The 21,360-nt window shown below is 40.7% G+C and overlaps 1 protein-coding gene across 13 annotated transcripts in view; it reads left to right on the top strand.

Moving 5' to 3' along the window:
• Positions 1–363: 363 nt before the first annotated feature.
• LOC104150301 (protein PRRC1) overlaps positions 364–21,360 on the top strand; it is a 30,855-nt gene continuing 9,858 nt past the window's right edge. Inside the window, exons 1-7 of one of the 13 annotated variants that reach the window (XM_068924846.1) lie at positions 390–490; positions 8,314–8,430; positions 9,788–9,814; positions 11,028–11,411; positions 12,686–12,849; positions 15,747–15,849; positions 20,140–20,303. In XM_068924846.1, coding sequence (XP_068780947.1) covers positions 8,334–8,430; positions 9,788–9,814; positions 11,028–11,411; positions 12,686–12,849; positions 15,747–15,849; positions 20,140–20,303 — 939 coding nt within the window. In that variant the 5' untranslated portion in view covers positions 390–490; positions 8,314–8,333. Of the gene's footprint in view, positions 779–971; positions 1,243–1,375; positions 1,481–8,313; positions 8,431–9,787; positions 9,815–11,027; positions 11,412–12,685; positions 12,850–15,746; positions 15,850–20,139; positions 20,304–21,360 lie in introns of those variants that run through there. The other 12 variants (XM_068924844.1, XM_068924848.1, XM_068924845.1 and 9 more) reach the window with 12 other exon arrangements.

Raw genomic sequence — 21,360 nt, 5'->3', positions numbered from 1 at the left:
CACGCTCCCTCAGAGAGGCCTTGCAGGCACTTCGGCCCAACCGCACGCCAGCGGTTTTTTCCAGCAGCTGCGCGTACAGCTCCCAGTCGGGACGCGGCCCAGCTCCCACCGAGCTACGAGCTCCCCAGCCCAGCACCGGGCCGACCCCGGTCGCCAGGCGCTCGCCTCGGCTCCCAGCCCCAATTTCCCTTCAGCTACGAGCCCGGGTCCCGATCTCTCGGTAACTCCGCGCCGCCAACCCGCCTGGATTTGGGGCGGTTGGCGGGGGGGAGGGGGGGGGAAGGGGGAACGCTCCCCTATGGCGCGCGGCAGTTGCGCGCGCGGACAGAGTCCGTTGGGCCGCCCCGCCCCCCGCGCGGCACCGCCCGCGAACGTGGCAAAAGGGGCGTCCTGCCCCTCGCCGCCGCCGCCATCTTGGAGGCAGGGAACGAGCGGCGCCTCCCACCACCGCTTCCCGCGGGCTGAAGGACCCGCAGCCTGGGGCACGCAGGTGCGCGGCGGCGGAAGCAGCGCGGCGGCACAGGGAGCGGCTTGGAGGAGGCGGGAGCCGGGGCCGGGGCCAGCGGCTGCCGCGTCGCTAGGTACGCCGGGCGGCGGGAGACGTGGCAGTGCGTGGCGCTGGGCGGGCGCGCAGTGCGCGTGCGCGGCGCCGCTAGGCCTGCTGGGGACTGTAGTCCGCGGCGGAGCTGGCCGGTGCCTCATTCATAGTCGGCGGCGCCCGGGGTGCGGCTCTATCGCAAGGCGAGCGCGGCTGCCCGGGCCGTTGGGGCGGGAGACGGTGCTGTGCAGGACCGCGGCGGAGGGAGGGAGCGGCGGGGAGGGCCGGGCCGGGCGGCGGGGGCGGCGGGGGGGGTCTCTGTGCCGCGCGCGGGGTGACGGTTGCTTTTCCGTTGGGGCCCGGAGCGGCTGGGCGCCGCGGGGGAGGGGAGAGGGGCCCGGTTGGTCCGGCCCCGCCTGTGTCAGTGCGAGTGCGGGTCGGTGTACGTCGATGCCCCGGGCCGGGCCCTGGGACGCCCGCTGGGCGCTATGCCCCTCCGGGGGCTCCCTGTCGGCTCCTCACCCGCCTTGGGCCTGGAGGGGCGGCTGGGGCCTGCCCCTGGCACGCAGGTTGATTCCTGTTGTTAACGGTTGTCTCCACTTTCTCGTGAAGGGAAGCAGCAAGCCCTGTGCTGCTGGCTGAAAGAGCACCCTGAGAGGCTGCGGGTTGTGAATGCAGCTGGGGCACGTCCCCTCGCTGCCTCGGTGAGTGGTGGCATTGCAAACACACATACCCGCACTCCTCAGAGTTTCCTCTTGGCTGGTCGTGGTGTCTCGCTAGGTCGGGTATCTGGCTCTGCTCCTGTGAGTCACCTTGTGAACTGTTTAACTTCCCCCAGGCGCTGCGTGGACAGCTTGGATGCCTGGCCCCAGGGCTGCGCTCCTGCCTCGCAGCTAAGGACGGAAGTGCTGATCCTGCTAAACCTGTGTGGTTTCAGCTTGTGTTAGTATGATTGACAGTGGAAATTTTTGCCTTCGAGGATTTGTTAGTATCTGATAGAAGTGATACTTCAGCAGATCTATTATGGACTCTGCAGGCATCACTGAAGTGATTTGCCTGTGACTTATCTATTCAAAATTTTCATCGTCACATAAAAAAGTCATATTTCTTTGGGGGAAGGCAGGGGAGAAAACCTAAAAGTGCAGAAGCTGTTACATCGCATGATATGGTATAGCTCTTGCTGCAAAATGGTAGGATGTACATGGTTCTGTTTAGCTGCTTCTCTGATGGTATAATGTAGAGTCATATGTGATGTTGTATACTAAATCAGCAGTTCTCTAACTGTGGTCATCAGCTGTCTGGAACAAAGTGGTCTGTGGAGCCAAATCATCTTTGTGATATTGCCCAGTAAAATTTGAAAACAAACGTGCGTGTGATCTGGAACAAGTCCTGATCGTTGGATGTGGTACCTGGGAGAAGAAAATCTTGGAAATAAAATAATTCTCAGATTAGGAAGCTTTTAGAAATGTAAAAATGACTAATTTGTGTATCACTTAAAATTGAACTTCTAGTTTTTATGCTAGCTATAACCTATGATATCTCTGACTGTAGTAGTCTGAGACAGGGACAAGCCATTTTGGTATGCTGGTGTTTCATGCTTCCTGGTACTGTCATGGGTCTGAGGCCTACTGGATACTGTTTGGTAAACAGATGCCTTTAAAAAAAAATTTGCCTTGCGGGTGTCTCAACTAACATCATCTATGCTATGAAGATAGAACTGGTATAGGAAGATTCTCCTCTCACTGTATTTTGTTTACCTCTCTTTAAGGCTTTGGACTTTGGGAGCAGTCACCAGGTGGTGAAACCAATGATCTCTCTATAGCCCTTGGCTTCAGTGAGGTTTTGTATATTCTCTGGGATGTGCCCGTGTTTAACAGACAAGAAGCTGAAGAAAATTGTATCCCCTACTTTGTTCTCTCCCATTTTAAAATGAAACAAATCAACGTGAGGGTTTTTCAAGTGAAACTTTAATATACGAACAGTTCAAGTCTTAGTGTGCGTGTGCACGCGCATGTTGCCTTCTTGATTGGCATTCAGCTTCCCGTCATCTTTAATAGCTGTTGTCTTTCTTTTGTCTGTTTTCTTTCTTGCTTTCCTCTGGGTTATTCTGTTTTAAATCTCTCTTAGTGGCATCTTTATGCATTCTTGGGCTTTTTTCGCCTCTAACTTCTCTCCTGTTCCCTGGAAGTATATGACTCTGGATCCGCCTCTGTTATTGTGACCTAGGACATAACATTTTATTTGAAGTGGCTGCTGCTTTAGTGGCTCCTAATGGTTTATTTGTTCTAATAAATAAATAGTGATCGCCGCTGAGTCTGGCAAGCGGTTAACTTGTGTTTAGCTGTTAGCGGAGTGTGTAAGCAGTACTCTGTTTTGCACTTCCATTTAATTTATTTATGCTTCTTATGGTCAAAGATGAGAAGCTTAAGAGCATTTGGATTTAGCATTCTGTGTTTTCTCCCCTTTCTTTTCTCTTTCTTTTTTTCATTTTAGGTCTATTTCCAGCTCTTTCTGTTTGGAGAATAATTTGGCCTCTTAGGGCTCATAAGTTTCTTGTGAGCTTTTTATTAGCAGGAACATCTACTGAAATACAAAAAGAGGTTAATTAACGATGACTATTGAAAATATGGCCTTGATATAAACTGTGAAGTATGACTGATTTGTAGATAGTGCACTTTTTATCCTTGTGAAATCTGCTAATCTTTATTTGTAAGTAATCTTATTGTTACCTGTCAATTTCTGTATTTTAGAGTAATAACCTGAAGAATGCTTTTGAAGTATGGGTATGTCATGGGGATTACTGCAAAATATTAGAGCAAGTGTAATCACTTCACATTAAACTGAAGTCAAAAGATGAATGATTGCCAGTTCAGCTATTTAGTCTCTAAATCGATTATTCCTTTTCTGCTTTTAACAGTATCTCTGTTAAACTCTTCCAGTCTGAACTTTAGCCTGTTTTTTCCTTGAGCATACGCAGGTTCCTCTTTTGGGGAAGTAGAGTTATGGCTGAAATTCAGCTGATGAGAGTCATTAAAACGTAGTTACCAGTGCACCCCGGTGTGTAGGACATATTTCTTAGTGTAATGGGAGAGTTAAATGTCATCCCTAGTGCATCTTCATTAGTACTGACACGGATTTTTTTGCCAACTGCTTGATGGAAGCCTAACCAAACTCATGCTTCTACTTCTTAAAGGGTTATTTTAAGGGTGAATAACTACTTGGAATGTGCTTTTTCTGTCTTTTTCTATTATCCTGTTTACTATAGCTCTACTTTTTTACTTCCGTATAAGCATAAGACAATATTTTCTTCTTGTTAAATGTGAGATTTGTCAAACTCATGAAGTGAACTTCTGATCACAAATCGGTAGATGGCAGTGCTGCTGTAATTTTCACCTAATTGTGCATACTTCTATTTTCTCCTCTCAGATTTTTAATCCTTATCTCTTGAATTTAGTAAGATGAGGTAGTAAGATGAGAATTTAGTAAGATGAGTAAGATTGGTGACAAGGGACTGGATTTTTTAGGGTTTTTTTGTGTGTAAGTCTGTTTTACACCTGTACCTATTAGATTAAGTGGCAATATTTCATTGAAAATCTTTAGTGACAAAAAAAGCAGCATTAGATGAGAAGGGAGGAAATAACCAAGAGTTTGGCAAGTTGCACACTGACAAGGAAATTCTTTTTTTTTTTTTGGAGTAAACAAAGTAGATTGCAGATTTGTAGCATGGCTGGCTATAATGAACAATGTTTTGCGCTAAGTTAGAAACAATGAAAACTTTGTTCTATATAAAAACAAACTCTCGCCGTGCCTTTCTATAAAGATTTAAGAAATCACAGGATTGAAAAGATTCATATGCTTAAGTGAAGTTTAATTTTCAGGGGCTAGTTGCTGCTAATTATGTGTTTGTGGCTTGGGGTAGTAAGAATGATAGGCTTTTTAAGATGAAAATAGAAGGACAGGCCAGCTCCAGACCCAGCAGTCAGTAAGGATTTGGAGGCTGATCTTACTGGGGAACTTCTTCCTTTCCACTCCCCTAAGGGCCATCATTGGAAGCTTTGTTGTAGGCTGAATACTTTAAGCCTGTGGTTTGCTTGTTCTCTTCTTGGTCCTCTCCTACCTTTATGCCTCCTGATTTCTCGCATAGAACTGGATTTGGGTAGCCCACTTAGACTTAAGTGCTAACCCATACATCCTGCAGAACTTCTTTTAATGGTATATAATGCTGAATTCTTTCAACATGGTGAGGGTATTAGCTTTCAATTACATTCATTGTACTTTTTGCTTTTCTTTACTTTCGTGTGTTTCCCCTCTCCTAGGTCTTCTCTTTCTCCTTAACCTTAATTTTTTTTAGAATTGTTTGTTCATGGAGGACGTGCAAACTGCAGACCTCCTATGCTGAGAACTCTGTGTTTAGAAACCTGTTATTTCTGTGGGCTCAGTGTTAGTCCCTGCCGGCTCAAGACTTTACAATGCATTTGATTGGTGTCTGAAGTTTCTCAATGATCTTGCTTTCTCTGTATCCGTAACTCAAACTCCATAACTGTGTCTTCCTATCTCAAAACTGCTTAAAAAGGTGCAAAAGACTGTCTTGGGCCAGGGGTGAGTCAAGGAATAGGAGCTGCTAGAAGTTGTGAGGGGGTGGGTAAGCTAAATGGAGAAGAATGTAAGGTGAGTTTAGGCTTCAGGGACCTCTGATTGGGGTGGAGGGATGGAAAGGGTAATAAAGGAAGGAAAAAAGTTGAGCGTAGGAGGAAAATATTACAGGCTAGCGTGGTTGTGTGTTAGTTATCGGAGAGACAAGGGAATTTGTCAGACCCTCCACATGAAGATAGGGAAAAAATCTTTTCTTCCCCAGCTAGTGGGAAAAAAACATGTGTTGGACAACACATGAAAGAGGAGGAGGTGTATTAGGGTTAAAAGATTAAAACCTAAGACAGTAAGGAGACAGTGAGTGTAGCCTTGTGACTGGGCGCCACTCTGAACGTACCCAGCTTACTGGGTGACGCTGCCCAGCTCCGCGTACCCAGAACTGCCGAGTCCAAGAGAACAGAGGTAGGCCCTGCAGTTGCTGGGATTCCCCTCTCAAGCTTCCACGTGCTGGCTGGGGTACGCTTACAGACGGTTGGCTTTCCCACAAAGGGTTACAAATTGGGGGGGGGGGGTGAGGGGGAATTAATAGTTTCATAATTCAAACTCTTAAATCAATTCCATGACTTTTTTTAATTATTCTATTTGAGGAACTGACCCCAAATTTTGCAAATTTGGGGTGGGTAGTGCTGTATCTATTTAATACTCACTTCACTTCTGATGTTAAAGAGAAGAGGAACTGCAGAGTCTAGCTACATTTCTGCTTGCTCCTACTTTTCCAGATGTCAGTTTGGGGGGGGGGAAAGGGGAGGTGTATGGGGCAGGAGTTGGCCACAACTTGAACCTCTAATTGCTCTAGGGAGCTTTGAAAAACTTTGGTATGGAATTTTTGAAAAGCGTCTCCGTGGAGCCTTTTCCGTCATTCCACGTGGACGCAGTATTTATTTTAGGAAGCAAGCACCTATCAACAGCTTTTAATCATGGCATTAGCTGAAATCAAGCAACAGATTACAGAGCCTTGATAAAATAAAATGTTTCTAGGAGTTTTTGGTCAGTGAAGACTTCAGCTGCACAATGGAAAATTCTTTCTTGCTTTGCAGTGTATAATTGGAAGGCAAATGGCTTTAGAAGTACTTTTATGGGGGAATGTAAACTCATGTAAAAGACAATCTTATCATTACAAATTTTTCCACTTGGTAAAGTTTAACGGAAAACCAAGTGCAGTTCCTTTCTAGGGGATAATAAGACAGATGTACAAAGAAAGGACGATCCGTTCCCCACAGGGCAATTACTGACCCTTGCTTCCATCCTGTTTGAAGAGAGACGTTTAAAGGGAGTTAAAGAGGTTCTGGCAACCTGAAATCTTCCTGTCATAGAGCTTACATGAAAGGTACTGCACATAGACTGTACCTGCTAGCTCTCTGGGGCTGGGCTCAAACATTTAATCTTCAATCACTTACGCAAAGCATGCTTGTCAGAGGGATTAGAATTTGTTTCGATGTGATTTTGATGCTTTCATTTGTTTTTTAGAAGTTTTGTAAGCCTAAGACTAATAGTGACTTCCTACTGTTTGCCTTTTTAAATGTGGTAACAATAGTAAGATTTTTTTTTTTTCCAGGTTAAACTTGAGCTGCATATACATTTAGAACAACAGCAGCAGCAGAAAAAACCCTTGACCATGAGGATTTTTTTTGACAGAGAGAGAGGAAAAAACCTGTAATTTTTTTAAGTGGTGTTTTTTTTTATATACACATGGGTATTTTTACTCAGAACATTATCTAAGCCTTTTCCTCTTTAAATTGTTAAAGGAGTAAGCTGGCAGTCCTCAGTAGCTGCTGACGTAATGGATATTGTGGAAAATGTTTATTGAGCCTCTCTCTTTTTCATACATGTAATTATTTTATATAAGACTTCTATTTCATTGGAATTCCCTTAAGAATTGTTACCTCAGGGAGGGGTCTAAATCACTGCTGTCCAGTTTACGAGATTTGGGGGGAGGCACGATTTCTTGTTTGCTGCCTCTACACTGAAGAACAAAAATCTCCAGGTGTTAATGAAAGAAAGTCTTCATTTTTTTCTTCTCCTTTTTTCCGCCCACACCTTTATATATATATTTTTTTAAATAAGCATATAGCCTTACTTTTTTTTAGAAGTAGTGGATTTTTAAGGTTTTTCTCTAAGATGTTAAGATACTGCCACCATAATGTGGCCTGCAAGATGAAACCTGAATTTTTCATTTGTTGAAATTTCTTACACTGTCACCAGGCTATTATGGTATTTGGATTTCCTAGGAATTGTCTGTATGGAAGACTTGAAGAAGCTTAACTCTTTCAGTGTGATAATCTTAGCCCTTCATGTTAAACCAGTTTCGGTGCAATGTTATTCATGTTGAAAATGAATTTTGACTGATTTTGTTGTGGCATTTCTGGGGGTTAATATAGTTGACCTAAAAGCACTGCTGCTTTAAGGTAGGCAATGTCATGATTACAGCTGAGGTCAGAGTCAGGACTCCTGGACTGGTGGCTGTGCCGCTGAGGCTGTTTGTGATGTTTAGCAAGGTGCTTGGGCTTGGAGGTGTAATGTCCAGGGACACGGGGTGAAACTACAAAACCTGAGAAGGCTGCAGTTTCCTGGATAGTAGAGCTGATCTTGTGGTTTTCTGCTGCCAGGAGGGGGAGGCTTTGGTCCTCTCTTGCCTTTTGTCACAGCTTGCTTCCTTTCATGCCCTGGTTCTGAAAATATCACATCAGTGTTCAAATTGCTACAGTTCACTAAATGAAACAAAATACCCAATTGTAAGATTTTTTTTTTTCCCCCCTTAAAATGGGATTGGATTTTGTGGTGTGTGGTTGCTTCTCTAGTGTTGCTCATCTGAATACCACCAGAATATATTAACAACAGTAACTGAGCATGTGCAGTAGGATTTTTAGAAAGAGGTTTGGAATTTGAAATATTATCATAGTGCTAAAAATGAAGGGAAGGTGCAGGGGAACGGAGACATATTGTGCTTGAGGCTACTCAGATCTTTTCTTTTTTTTTTTTTTTTTTTTCCCCCTAGGGCTGGCATTTGAATCGCCAGTCCTGTTCAGGAACACAGGTCGCTGTGCTGTGTGACCTTCATGTTTTCATTAAAAATCTTTTGTATTGTTTCTCAAGATAGGCTTTTTTTTGTTTTGTTTTCCTTGCAGGTTTTTGTAGCTGAAGGAAAATGATGGAAGAGAGTGGAATAGAGACAACTCCACCTGGAACCCCCCCACCAAGCACAGGAGGGGCTGCTGCTGCCTCTGCTACGCCTATCTCACTAGGTACAGAAACTTCCACGTCGTCTTGGTCGCGTTTGTTCGTGAGTTTGGAAGCACAGCAATTCATCCAAAAAATGTTGCAATCAGTATAATTGCAGTCCTGTTCTGCAGACTAATTTGAAGATTTAAAATTGTTTCTTAATTGTGGAGGTGTGCTTTTTTAATCTGACTTCATGGATACTTTAAATTGCTTATTTCTTCTTAAAACTTTTTTGTGAGGTTATGCAGGTGCATTTGTGCTTTTTAAGGACGGGGAGCCAGAGAAGGAGTTCCTCCCATGAGAGCGCACACTTAGATGGCGAGCACAGATGAAGAGTAGAAAAAATGAAAATGAATTACACTGTTGCAGGGAATAGTAGTTAATCTGGGTAATCACTTGTTTTTAAATACTGTGGATGGAGATCTAAGCTATGTGGCCACTTGGCCCGATATATCAAGAATATAGACACCACGCTCTGCATACCAAATATTTCATTTTCTGACACATCTGATATTACACTGGTTACACTCCAGGGAGGTTACAACTCTACAGGCTGTTTGATTCTGTAGTTGAAGTTTAAGCTGCGACTGTGAGATATTTGAGCCCATCAAACAGGTTACTGTAATCAAAAATAGTCATTTGTGTTTTTCTGGCTTAATTTGCTGGCTAAATTTTGTTTAGTGAGCAAAATTGCCTCTCCAGGGATCGGCTGAGAGCTAGACTGAAACAGAGAAAGGAAGAGGAGTATGAAGCTGGGTGCAGGGGAGGAGAGAAGTGCTCAGCCCATCTCACAGAACCACATCCTTGAAGTAACTCCCCTTCTTCCCCCTGCAACCCTGTAGATAACATAGGAGTGCATATTATTTCCTTGCAAAAATATTTTTTAAAAAGTTAATTTTTTAGTAAAATAAGTAGTTTTGACTGTTAATTTGAAGGAGGCAAGCTGGTATCCTTTTTTTTTGATGGTTATTCATGATATCAACAGTATGCGTGGTGCGCACATGTCCTGCACAAACGCATTCACCTTTCACACAGTTGCCCAGCTAATTTACCCAGGATATAGGAAGTGTATTTTTTGCCTTCTTATAGCTCCCTTCTTTGAGCTAGCCTGTAATCAAACTCCTGGATAACAAAAAGTACATTTTTTTTTTCTCCCACGTTCTCCCTACTTCCTCACACTTTCCTAGATCTCTGACCTTGGGTATTCTAGTGGACACTTTTCTTTGGTTAAGGCAAACTGATACACTGTTTAAAAGAAGGGGCGGGGGGAGAAATCTCTAATGACGTGTGTTTTATTCATAGCCAAAGAAATTATCCATGATTCAGGTAAGTGACAGATATGTGAATGCCATGTCACGCTGTACGCTATATTTCTTTTAGGAGTCCTTGAAGATGCATCTGAATCTGGTGAGCAGGATTTTTGCATGTCTCTTGGATTCTGTAGCCAGCTTCCTCTGCCTTGGCTTTAGCAGATGTGTTAGAGAAATACTTGAATAACCTTGTCGTTTATATGTGTGTGTGTTAACAAAACAAACACTCTTGACTTCCCTTTTAGTCATCGTCAGATGGTCAAAGATCCCAACTAAGCGACCCCTTGCCAATTTGACAGAACCTGTTTTTTTTCATTTGGTCAACTCTTTGGTCAATGATGATGTAATGAAAGTTCAAATTGTAACAGTTATCCATCATTCAATCTCATTAAAGTATGAGATTTTCTTCCCACCTCTTCACTAGTTTTGTGCTCACTTTAAGAAGAGAAAAGTGAAATTTAAATAATGTCTGAAAAACAATATAGAGACTTGCAGTTCAGTACAGAAGCAGAGTTCATGATAGTAGGCGGAATCATGAACTGCTTAATGACACTACCTTTTCCTAATTAAATCTTCTGCTGTCTCTGATATGTGCATTTTAAACTATTTTTGAACTGTATGATCCTCATTGATGTCGTCTTTCACTGTTCTTTGTAGTTCCTCTGCATATTAATATTTTTATGGCATTCATATGAAGAGTAATTTTTCTGCAGCATTGAAATAAAACAGTTACTGAAGTGAAACATGGCAACCATTAACAGTTATGACAATACTATCTAGATATCCAGGACAGAACATACAGCAGTATGTATCATACTTGTAAGCTTAAATGAACTTCGGGTAGCTTCTATTTAGATCAGACTTCTTTGACTGTTCCATCTCGGCACTGGTGAAAGAGTAAGTCATAACATTCTTATTACGGATGGGTACTTCCTCCATCATCATAATTCCTATTTATTCAACAGTGACTCAGAAAGAGCGGTACTAACCAGAAAGTTCTAGGCAGGCTTCGGCTGCTATGAATTCAATAGTCAAACGTTGACTCATCCTGGTTTTTTTTTTAGCTTATGACAAATAGGGTCAAGCAAGAAAGAGGGACATGGCTTACAAGATATTATCGCCAAAAATTGAGTGGAATCAGTGTTGTGTGCAACTTTAAGCAGAAGTGAGATTTATCTTAAGAGGAGGGAGGGGAGGAAGCAGACTAGTGCAAAGTTGATATGTTTGTTCAGATATTTTAGAAATAAATGGATATCTGAGATTATTCTCAGATATCAGCCTTTCTAAAATGCCTTTTTTTCTTTTCCCAGCTTTATCCAGTCCCCTTGCTACACCAAGCATGTCGTCGTCGTCTGCATACTCTCCGCCCTTGCCAGCTGCAGCATCTCCAATTCCTCCTATGATGACTTCAGCTCCTCTTCCATTTGTGCCTTCTGCAACTGTTTCTACTATTGCACCACCTCTGAGTCTTGCCCCAACTCCTGCTGCCCCTTCAGCTTTTAGTACCTCCATGTCCCAGTTCTCTACACCTCCTCCATTAAGCTCTACTCCTGGCCCTGGTCTTTCTGCACCACCCACTGGTCCCCCCATTTCAGGATTTTCCATGACCTCAACCTATGACATTACCAGAGGTCATGCTGGTCGAGCACCACAGAGCCCGCTGATGCCATCTTTTTCTGCACCTCCGGTCACAGGTAACCTTTTGTTCGTGTTCTTTGTGTTTGTGAGGCAGAGTAGGGGATCTCCTGGGCGGCTGATCCTGTCGCTGTACTAGACTGCTGCAAATTCAACTGCTGAATTGTTCCAGGTACATCTAGTCAATGTAGGTGCACACAAAATGAAAGTAGGTTTTAAAATACAGTCATGATCTAGGATAGAGACTCTCTTTTAGGAGAGTTCTCCCAGGATCTGGACTTACATAAATATCATGATTTGAGAGGTGTATTTTTGATTAACTTACCCAGGAAAGCCCAGGTGTACATATGTATACCTTTTTTGTTTAGAACAGAGTAAAGCTCAGCCATTATATTTCCATATTATGGAATCATATCTTTGGCCATAATCTCATCATTTTCATTTTTTTGTTTATCTAGAACAGACCACCTGTCACACAACACCAGCTTCTATTTCCTTGTTTCCAGCCACTAAATTGCATTAGGACAGCTAAAAATACATGCCTTCCATGCAAGCAGTTGCTGTAGTTGCTGAGTTGATGTCATTTTCTGCTAGTAGGATGGAAACTTGATTGTTCATTTGTGATTTGCTAGGCTCTTACTATTATTAGTGACTCTCTTTTAAGTGATATGTATTAGGAAAGTGTTTGAAAAAACCTATCGGTTGGGCAGTGTAAAATAAAAATAACTTCTAATTAAGGCTAGTGTTGGAAAAGCTATTAAGAGGCCTGAGTAATGGGCTTGAATTTTCTATTTGAATTTCTCCTGTTTTCCTTTAAAACAAGTACATCTTTTCATTTGTTTGCTTCTTTTTCTGTTCCTACTGATTTCCAGCACTCAGGTTTAGAAAACTTACTTCTCTCTCTTTTTTCTATTGTGTAAGAGAACATTCCTACATCTTTATTTAGAGAGCAACCGATTCCTCTTATTCCGCTGTTGAGGACTTATTATTCTTAAAATGTGAATGCAATAAAAAGCACCACTGTTAAACTAACCTGCCTAGAAAATCAATGTTTAATTTTATACATAATGTGCAGGCAGGGCAGTCTTAATTCTATTAGTAGATGTTGTCCAAGTCATTTAAGGTAGTTAAACTTGCTAACCTTTAGCATGCAGAATGGTTCTCAGGCCTTCAGGAAATGAAAATCAATGAGCCCAGTATTTTTCTATTTTTTTTCTGGTCATTTTCCTGTTACACAATTGCATGTTGCTTCATTATAAGAAATTAAATGCAGTAAAAATAAATATACACTTGTGTGTGTGGTTTTTTTTTTTTTTTTTTTTCCTCTTGCTAGGTGTTTTGGCAGATCCTGTTACTCAACAAGCAACACTCTCATCACCTTTGACTCCTGGGACTGTGAGTGGTTCCGCAATCACTTTTCCTGAGGAGCGTGAAGACCCCAGAATATCTACTGCCCAGAGTGGAGCTCCTGGTGGAGGACTGTGGGGATTTATAAAGGTATTTTTAAATCTGTTACTGTTCACAAGGAAATACTTTTTACAAACTGTAATAGGACTTTTTTTTGTGTGTGTGTGTCAGTATGTTTTTTTGTCTTATGCCTCATGTGCAAGGTGGCTGTTTTTTTAATTGTGGTGTTTGCTGAGGCTGTGCTTTTGCCCTTCCTCTGTATGGAGGAAGGAGGACTTCATAAATATAGGTGTTCTAGGTTCATTTTAGTGCTTGTGACAGGAAGATATGTTAACAGGTTCTGTCACTGGTTCTTAGATCGGATGAAGCTTTAGAACCTCTTTAAGGTTCTAGAAGGCTCTAAGAACTAGTTTTTATTTTTTTCTGCGTCCAGTTACTGTGAAGTAAGCTGATTTACCTGGTCAGATTTCTCTAGATTTTTTTTTTTTTATCACTTCGTAATGAACTGAAGTTGATTTCTATGGGATACAAGTCCTTCTTACTCTGTAACAGATCACTCTGTTCAATGACACACGAATAAATATGTCTTCTACCAAAGGAAAATTTGCCTGAAAAGCATCTAAGGTACTTTATAGGATTATTCTCCTCTACTAGAAGGCATGAATTATATAGTACAAAGCAGATACTCTTTTTGGAGCAGTCTGATCATCCTGAGGAAACAAACAGCAAAATTTACTAGTAGAATTCCATCAGCCTGACCTATTTGGAGCTGTGACAAATGACACCTGCAAGTAGCATCATGAAGATGGTGGCAAAAAGATCAAAGGGCTATGCATGAATGCTGAGTTGTGTTCAAGAGCAACCGCATTTTCTGTACTGACTCATACTAAGTGTGAAGTGAGAGTCAAGAAGATTGTCCCAACAGGAAGGCAAAGTCTTGGAGGGACTTTCAAGGCCCTTAGAGCATGCAAAGCTGGGAGAAAGTTGTTTTTGACATGACAGACTATGCTGGCCCTGTCTTTAGCAGTATACCTCTTGACAATGGTACGGTCTTAAAAAGCTAAATTAATCCCTCATCAGTACAGTGAGAATACGATTGTTGCACTGCACTTTTCAGAGAGAGAGATCTTCTCATGATAATGGAAATATGTTCTTTCTTCCTTTAAATAATAACGTCCTCTTGAAATCTGTGGTTGATGCTAATAGGAGAGAGAGGGTACTTTTCTCAGTTATTATCTTACTCTTGATGTTTGCCATGAATGGTGACATTCTGCAAGAGAACATTTTTCATGTAACATGATTCTGTTGCCCTGTTGAAAGTACTAGTGCTCACCATTACAAATTAGCTGACAAGTCAATCTTGTCCACGTTACTGTTGCCTAAACACCAGTAAGATTCAAAAGATGTCTTTAGTCTTGGAGAAAGTGCACGTCTTTGACATCAGTACTAAAAACCAAATTTTGAGTTTAAGTGTTAAACATCCTATCTTTAGAGTGTTCACTGGCCTCTCTTTGAGAATTTCCAAGGTGGGAGAATGAGGAGTTAACTACACTGAAGCTATCTCATTCTTGATGTGTATAATGAGCACGTACCAGGTGCTGCATCTTCCAAAGATCATGCGGAATCTGGGAGACCAACTAGTAGTCAGTGCAGAACTTCATCCTGAAGTCCTCACTGAGTAACTTGCATATTAAAGTTTTTAGCCTGTGGTGGGATCTGGCTTGAGAAAGTGTAATTATGCTAGGGTTAGTAATTGTTTAGTTTTCTTTACCAAATTGTGCACTCCAGCTTAGTGCTCTGCACAATGGTGAGAATACCTGAACCCAGTGGCAAAATATTTCAATGTGTGGCATGAAATATGATAATCCTTATTACTAGCTATACAATATCTCACTCGTTTTAGGAATTTGGGGTTTTTTTGTTTGCTAACCTTGCAATAAAGAAATAGAAAACATTCTTACTTAAAGGGGGGAAAAGCTTTGCAGCAATTTTAATTATCTCGAAATGACTTCTCCTAATTCTGCAGTTCTCTGAAATACTAAGCAAGCACTTTACAGAAAATGTACACGTACAGTGCTCTCCTTTGTAATGTTTGCCCTTTAGTGAAGCAAATATAAGCATATGCAGTTTTAATATTAGATTTAAAGCAGTCTGTTTACTAAAGAAATTATGTAAAAGGTTTCTCTAAAATAGTTTCCAGTGCCTTATCTCTCAGTGATTCAGTGTTGGTGTCTTTCTTCTTTCACCTCTTGATCTTATCTGAGTTATGTAAATTGTTGTGAAGCGATACAGACATTCATTAGGATTTGCAAGACACAGGACAGTATTTGTATTCATATTTAATAAACTTTTAGATCTATCAGCAGCTCCACCTACAATTTGGCTGGAGAGGGTATAACATGTTTCCAGTATTGTTTAGAATCTATTTATAAATTAAGAACTTTCAGCTCTGTTGCTCCAGAAATATTTGCTAATAATGGACCATTCAAAAATAGTTCCTATTGTCTCTAAAAAGGTTAGAAAAGAGACTCTTCAACTCAAGTTAGCACGGTCTAAATCCAGCCTCTTAGTCTGATGATACCTATAGTTAGTATTGGGGACCTACAACTTTATGCTTCAGGCTTCTGGTCCCAGAATATGACTAAATCAAGTGTGTGGCCTGTTACCACTGACTGGGATGTTTTTTTGTAAGTCCTTTAAGTAATATGTTAATGTAGAAGATAACAAAGATGATGTTTGAACTATATGTTGCAAATCAAGAGTTATACAGTGATAATCACCGGCTGGAACACTTATGCTGAGGAGTGCCATACCGTAGGTGCTACAGAGTGTACGTGTGGTGAGGAAAACACAAAGCAGCTTGATATTTGAAGGATGGGGGGTGGGGTTTTTTTGTTTTTTTTGTTTTGTTTTTTGTAGTGGTAATATTTTCAGGTTCTGGGGAAAATGCGGAAGACTAAATATGCAAATCTGTTTGTTAAATTTAGGGTGTAGCTGGGAATCCCATGGTGAAGTCTGTTCTTGATAAAACCAAACATTCAGTAGAAACCATGATCACAACACTGGATCCTGGCATGGCTCCATATATCAGTAAGTATTTGTGACAAACCATTGAGTAGCAAGTTTAATTCACAAATAGGCTGAAGTAATAGTAAATGATAAATAGGCCACAGTACTTGTACACTTGCGTATGTGGTGTCTTGATTCATATTCACAGTATTGTATTGATTTCTCAAGTGTGTTATCCAACGCATCGCTCGCTCTGGTAGAGGCTCACTGCTCTTTCACCGTCTTTTAAGGTTCATTTGATTTCTGTGTTTCACTGCAATTCAGGCAGTTGCGCAGTTTTACCCCTTAAGTGTAACTTGTGAAAAATGAGGAAATTCTAAAGAAAAAAACAATGAGAAGATCTTGTCTCTGAGTTCCATACGCTTATCTTTTTCCTGCTGTTTCTCTGTTTGAGCTTGTAGTCTTCTTACAAAGTTAACTTCAGAATATACCATCCATATGAATCCTGTCAGATGGCATACTTGACTGCTGTGTAGGTCACCATATTAAGATTAAAAGAATCCAAAAGGCAGTAGACAGGCTCAGAGAGGCATAGGGCAGAAGTATTTACCTTGCTTTTGAGGCTTCCGTCTGTCTTGCAGCTGCTCCATTTTTCTAGTCCAAAAGTATTTATAATATTTTTAGGAAGTCTGGCAGGTCTAAAATAGTTCCTGCTTCAGTTAACAGGATAGTTTAAACTTTAAAACAGCGTGATGAACTCTGAAGCATTACGGAGCGTTGAGCCTGGAAGGAAAAGCACTGCATTTCCATTACAGCTTGACAATTTCTGAGAGGCAGAAACTTTGTGGTATTCAATACATTTTTTGAGTGGTTAGAATATATTATATGCCACTTTAGAAGTGATCTGAGGTTGCTACCTCATTAATACATGAAAGTAAAGGCATAATTTGACCAGAGTGGCTCCCTACCCTGTAGTACTGGCATAAGCAGTCAGTCCTCCTTCTTAGTTGTGCCGGTAAAGCCTTTTGTCCGGATGTAAGTGAAGCAGATCAGGAAACTGATTTGGCTGAGAAGTAACTACAACATTTTTTAATTGTTTTTTGTTTTCCTGGGCAGTTTTTGAGCTGGACCTGTTCTGTGATCTAGCTAACCATGTGGCTGCGCTATTGTACTAATGCAGCAGACAATATGTGAAATAAAAGGGGAAGATGGCTTAATTACTGACTAGTAGTTAATGGTCTTAAATTTAAGTGAAAACATCCCAGCAGCTCACTAATGGAGAGATAGTGGGATATGAAATCACTGAGAAGGCCAGCCAACAACTGAAACAAAAGTATTTGCTGAGAGGAGGAGCTGGGGACAATGCAAAGCTGCAGTAAATGTTGATTATGCACAGTTCAGGGAACCGTAGTTAACGTTTGCCTTAACAGGCCCTTTTTAAGGTAGGATTTTTAGCGATCCGAGGAGAGATCTTTGGGTCGTTTGACGCAGTATTCATCAGAAAGGATAGCATTACCTAAAGTAGGAAGTCTTTAATAAAATGCTTTGCTTGTAGGATTCAGATAACCATATAATTCACTTACTGTTACTGAAAGTTTTCTCAAGTCATGTTGAAAATGAAAGCTGCTATATACATCTTGACTGTTAGTATACTGCGTTTAGTTTTTAGTTGCAGGTTGTGGGAGTAGGGCAGAGATTTGTAAACTTAGTGTTCACTTCCTGCCAAAAAACATTTCTGGGGTCAACAAGAGTCATGTCCTGTACAGCAAATGACTCTGCTTCTTTCGTCTTTCTCTCCGTTGCTGCAATTCCGAATAAATTTCAGATTCGTAACACCAAAGCCTGGAAGCACCGGAACCTCTCGATGAGGTGATTGCAAGAAATTTGTAATGTGAGCAAATATTACTTCTGAAATCTCTTTCCTGGAAACAGCTGAACTTTTCTCTCTCTCTCACATTGTGAGGATTTCAGTCTGAGGCAGGCAGCCGGATTGGAAAACTTTGATTTGCACAAAAAATGGTTCGTTACCACGTGAAAATCAGTGCCTTTATAACGAAAGGAGACAGTGAATGTTAAATTATATGTGGAGCTGTCATTTCAAGTTACAGTGTATGTAAGGTGTAATGAAATCCCAGGCTCAGGAAACGGAGCGTAACTTGATGTGGCACCTCTATCTGATTCATATATTTTAGATTTTAATATTTTTGTATTAGCATAGTGCTTGACAGATCCAGTCAGAAATTATTTTTTGTGCATGTAATACCTTCATTCCTCTTCTGTGGTGCCTGTGATGAGTGAAGACATACTTTTGATATGTCATGATCCTCAATTCAGAAGAAGGTAGATTATGATCTGCTAGTGCAGAACACAAAGTAGGGATGGAGTTACTGTTCTTATGTATATTACGAGTTAGTTACTCTAAAAGTTCTTAACAGTTTCTACCCTAGGCACTCAAACAAGGCTAACTTCAGAAAAAACTTTGGTCAACTTTAAGCACTTATTTACTTATGTTCATTATCTTGGTTTTACTATGAAGGAATCAGTGAAAAGAGGTACTTGCATTAATTTCTGTAATTTTTTTTGTCCCCTTGCTTCACAGTGTTTAAAATAATCATCCAAAGTTCAGTGATGTGTACATGCAATTCCATGCAGCACAGCAACTGATATTTAAAAACCTAAAAAAAAAAAAAAACCCTGCACAAAACATCCTTTATTAATGTTCTGTCATGCCTCTGGTGATTCTTAATAAAAATATGATATTTCCTGAAATTGAGATGTGCTGAATAATATGAGCTTGTGGTTTTTTTTTTTTTTTTTTTTTTTTTTTTAAATGTAAGGTTCAGGCTTATTACTACCAACATGGGAATCTTTCTTAGATTGGGATAAATACTGCAGACTTCATCAGCAGGTGTACCTAGGTGGAATGTTAATGTTTAGAAGCAAAACCGCTGGTGTCTTTTGTCCTTTTTTTCTCTTTAAGATGTAGCCTAACTTGTCTTTGTACAGTTAGAGAGCTTGAGAAATAACAGGTTAAAAGACTGATGCTTTACTGGTCTGCTACTTCTGTCAAAATGTTGATTTCACGGTTTAAGCAGTATCAAATGCATTGTGAGAACATAAGACATGCCCTATTGGGTGAGACCAGTGGTGGTTCTAGCGCAGTGTCCTGTCTCCAGCAGCAGGAGATGCTATTTAGGAAATGCTGGTCAATCTGGTGACTTTGGCAGTCTGTTCCCCTTGCGCTCCTTCATCATCCGCAGTAATTGGGCAGAGGATGGTAAAGGGTATGTCCCTACCTGTTACTTTTAGTGCTTGTTTTTGAACTTGTCCATGAATTTGTCTGATTCCTTTAAACTTGCTGATGCAGTCTGCTCACAGAACTTTTTTGTGGTGACATATTCCATGTCTGAAAAATGTTTAAGCTGTTCTGAAGTGGTTTGTCACAGCAAGGACAATCAGAGTTTATATCTGAAGTTTTCCAAGATTTTTGGATAAAACAAGTTCAATTTGACAGTAAAAATGATTCAATTATAATAAACACGGATGTGCTTTACAATTGAGTTCATGAGTCTTCTGGAGTAGTTCTAGATTTCTCTTTATTTATGAGCAGTTTTGTTTTATGGTTAAACAAAACTTAATAAAAACTCTTCCCTCTTTATGGTTTAATATGTTTGGGAATACTGTCAATTTTTTTTATTCCGTATCATTAAAAAAGTACAAAGTTGTGGAATATTTAGAGAAACAGAAAAGCAATGAAATGATACAGAATTCACAGTCCAAGGACAACTAGACGATATGAGCCTTTCTTTTGAGGCTTTCAATTTGACAGTTTATGGTCTTCTGTGAAATAAATCTGTGTTCTTGGTCCCTGTCATAAGGAAGAGTTTCGGTATTACCCACACGCCTTACCACTCTCCAGAGAATGAAAACAGAACCCTTCAGAAATGGATGCAAGAATTATTTCCTGAATCCATGAGTTGTCTTTTCAAATCAGTGGTTGGGCTTTTTTTTTCCTCTCCAGAATGCTGAACAACCAGTTCCCGTTGTCTTTCTTTCAATGTATATAGATCACTTAGGAAGTAAAAGTTAAGTGACTAGCTAACTTCAGTTACTTCTGCTTCGTGAAGTAAGTTTCGTATAGTACACGAGAAAGAGACCAGCTGAAGCGTACTTTAAGATATAGAAAGTATTTGAACTAGCTTTATAACTGCAGTGTGAGGGGTTGTGTGTGTGTGTTTGTATAATGTAATAATAATATATTAACATTAATGTATATATTAACATTAATATATTATTATATTATAGTAATGATGTAATAACCATTCTAGTTTATGTGTATATATATATATATTTTTTTTTTTTTTTTTACAGGAACTGGGGGAGAACTAGACATAGTGGTTACTTCTAATAAAGAAGTAAAAGTCGCAGCAATTAGAGATGCCTTTCAAGAAGTCTTTGGAATGGCTGTTGTTACTGGAGAGGCTGCACAGTCTAACATTGCACCACAGCCTGTGGGCTATGCCGCTGGATTAAAAGTAAGTAGATATATAGCAACGCTAAAGGCATTGAAAGGAGATTGCCTCCAATGCAGAGAGAGAGTGCGGAAAAGTTCGCCCGGAGGAATCATATTTTCCGTAAAAGGAAAATCTTTTTATAGTGTTAGCAAATGTTTCCTTTTTGTGCCATTTGGATCACTGGATCTCTTTGAAACTGCTTTTTGGAAGGGCTTATTTCTTGCTGTAAACTCATTCACAGCAAATGAAGAGTAGAAACATGCAATTTTTTTGTACTGTCATTGATTGCCACTTCATTTAGCATATTTTGTCATAATACTGTGGTTTCAAAGTATATTAGACTTCTGTCAATCTATTGCCAGTGCAGCGTGTTGGGAATATTAGAAACTTGAGACCCTGAGGTTTTTATTGTCTCCCCACTAATTCTGTAGACCTAAGATTGTTTGGTCAACGCTTGTCACAAGGGTCTTTCGAAACAGATCTATATTACCAGTTTGTAATATATACCAGGGACTATGCAATTTAGTGAAGGTATGGCCAATTTATAATATCAGGATATGAACTGGCCCTGAGAAAGTAGATGAGTGTCTGTGTTTTATGAAATGTTTAATGGGAATTGAATACCTGTGTCACCCTGATTTTCTTTTTACCTTTAGAAATGTGTGAGGGGATAGGGAAAAACAAATGTATTTTACTGTAGTGGCAGATTTTCAAAATTAATAGGTTCAGAAACAGATATACAGAGGAAGGGGAGGGGAACTGTTAGGATGCATGCACAGTTCTGTAGTTTCTGAGATCTGATTCTGTGCGCTGAGTTTTGCTTCCTCCAGGTGAGGCCTTACTCAGGAACAAGCGTATCGAACAGTGATTCAAACGGTGTCTCTCCAGTGGCAAAGCTGAAGTCTCTTATGTTTTCTGACTGCTTGTTCCTACCTCTTGTTGCCTTTTGCAGTCTACTGGCGCTGCTGGTTGTGGAACTGAATGGGTGAAGTGGGTTATGGAACTGGCCTAACCCTGAAAAGTAGGAACTTGCTGCACAACTGCACAAACAGCTGTGCTAGCTAGCCTAGAGCAGAGG

This window comes from Struthio camelus, chromosome W, assembly GCF_040807025.1.
Source record: "Struthio camelus isolate bStrCam1 chromosome W, bStrCam1.hap1, whole genome shotgun sequence".
Taxonomy (NCBI): Eukaryota; Metazoa; Chordata; class Aves; order Struthioniformes; family Struthionidae; genus Struthio; species Struthio camelus.
The sequence above is the reverse complement of the archived record's forward strand: the minus strand, read 5'-3'. Positions and strand labels throughout refer to the sequence as shown.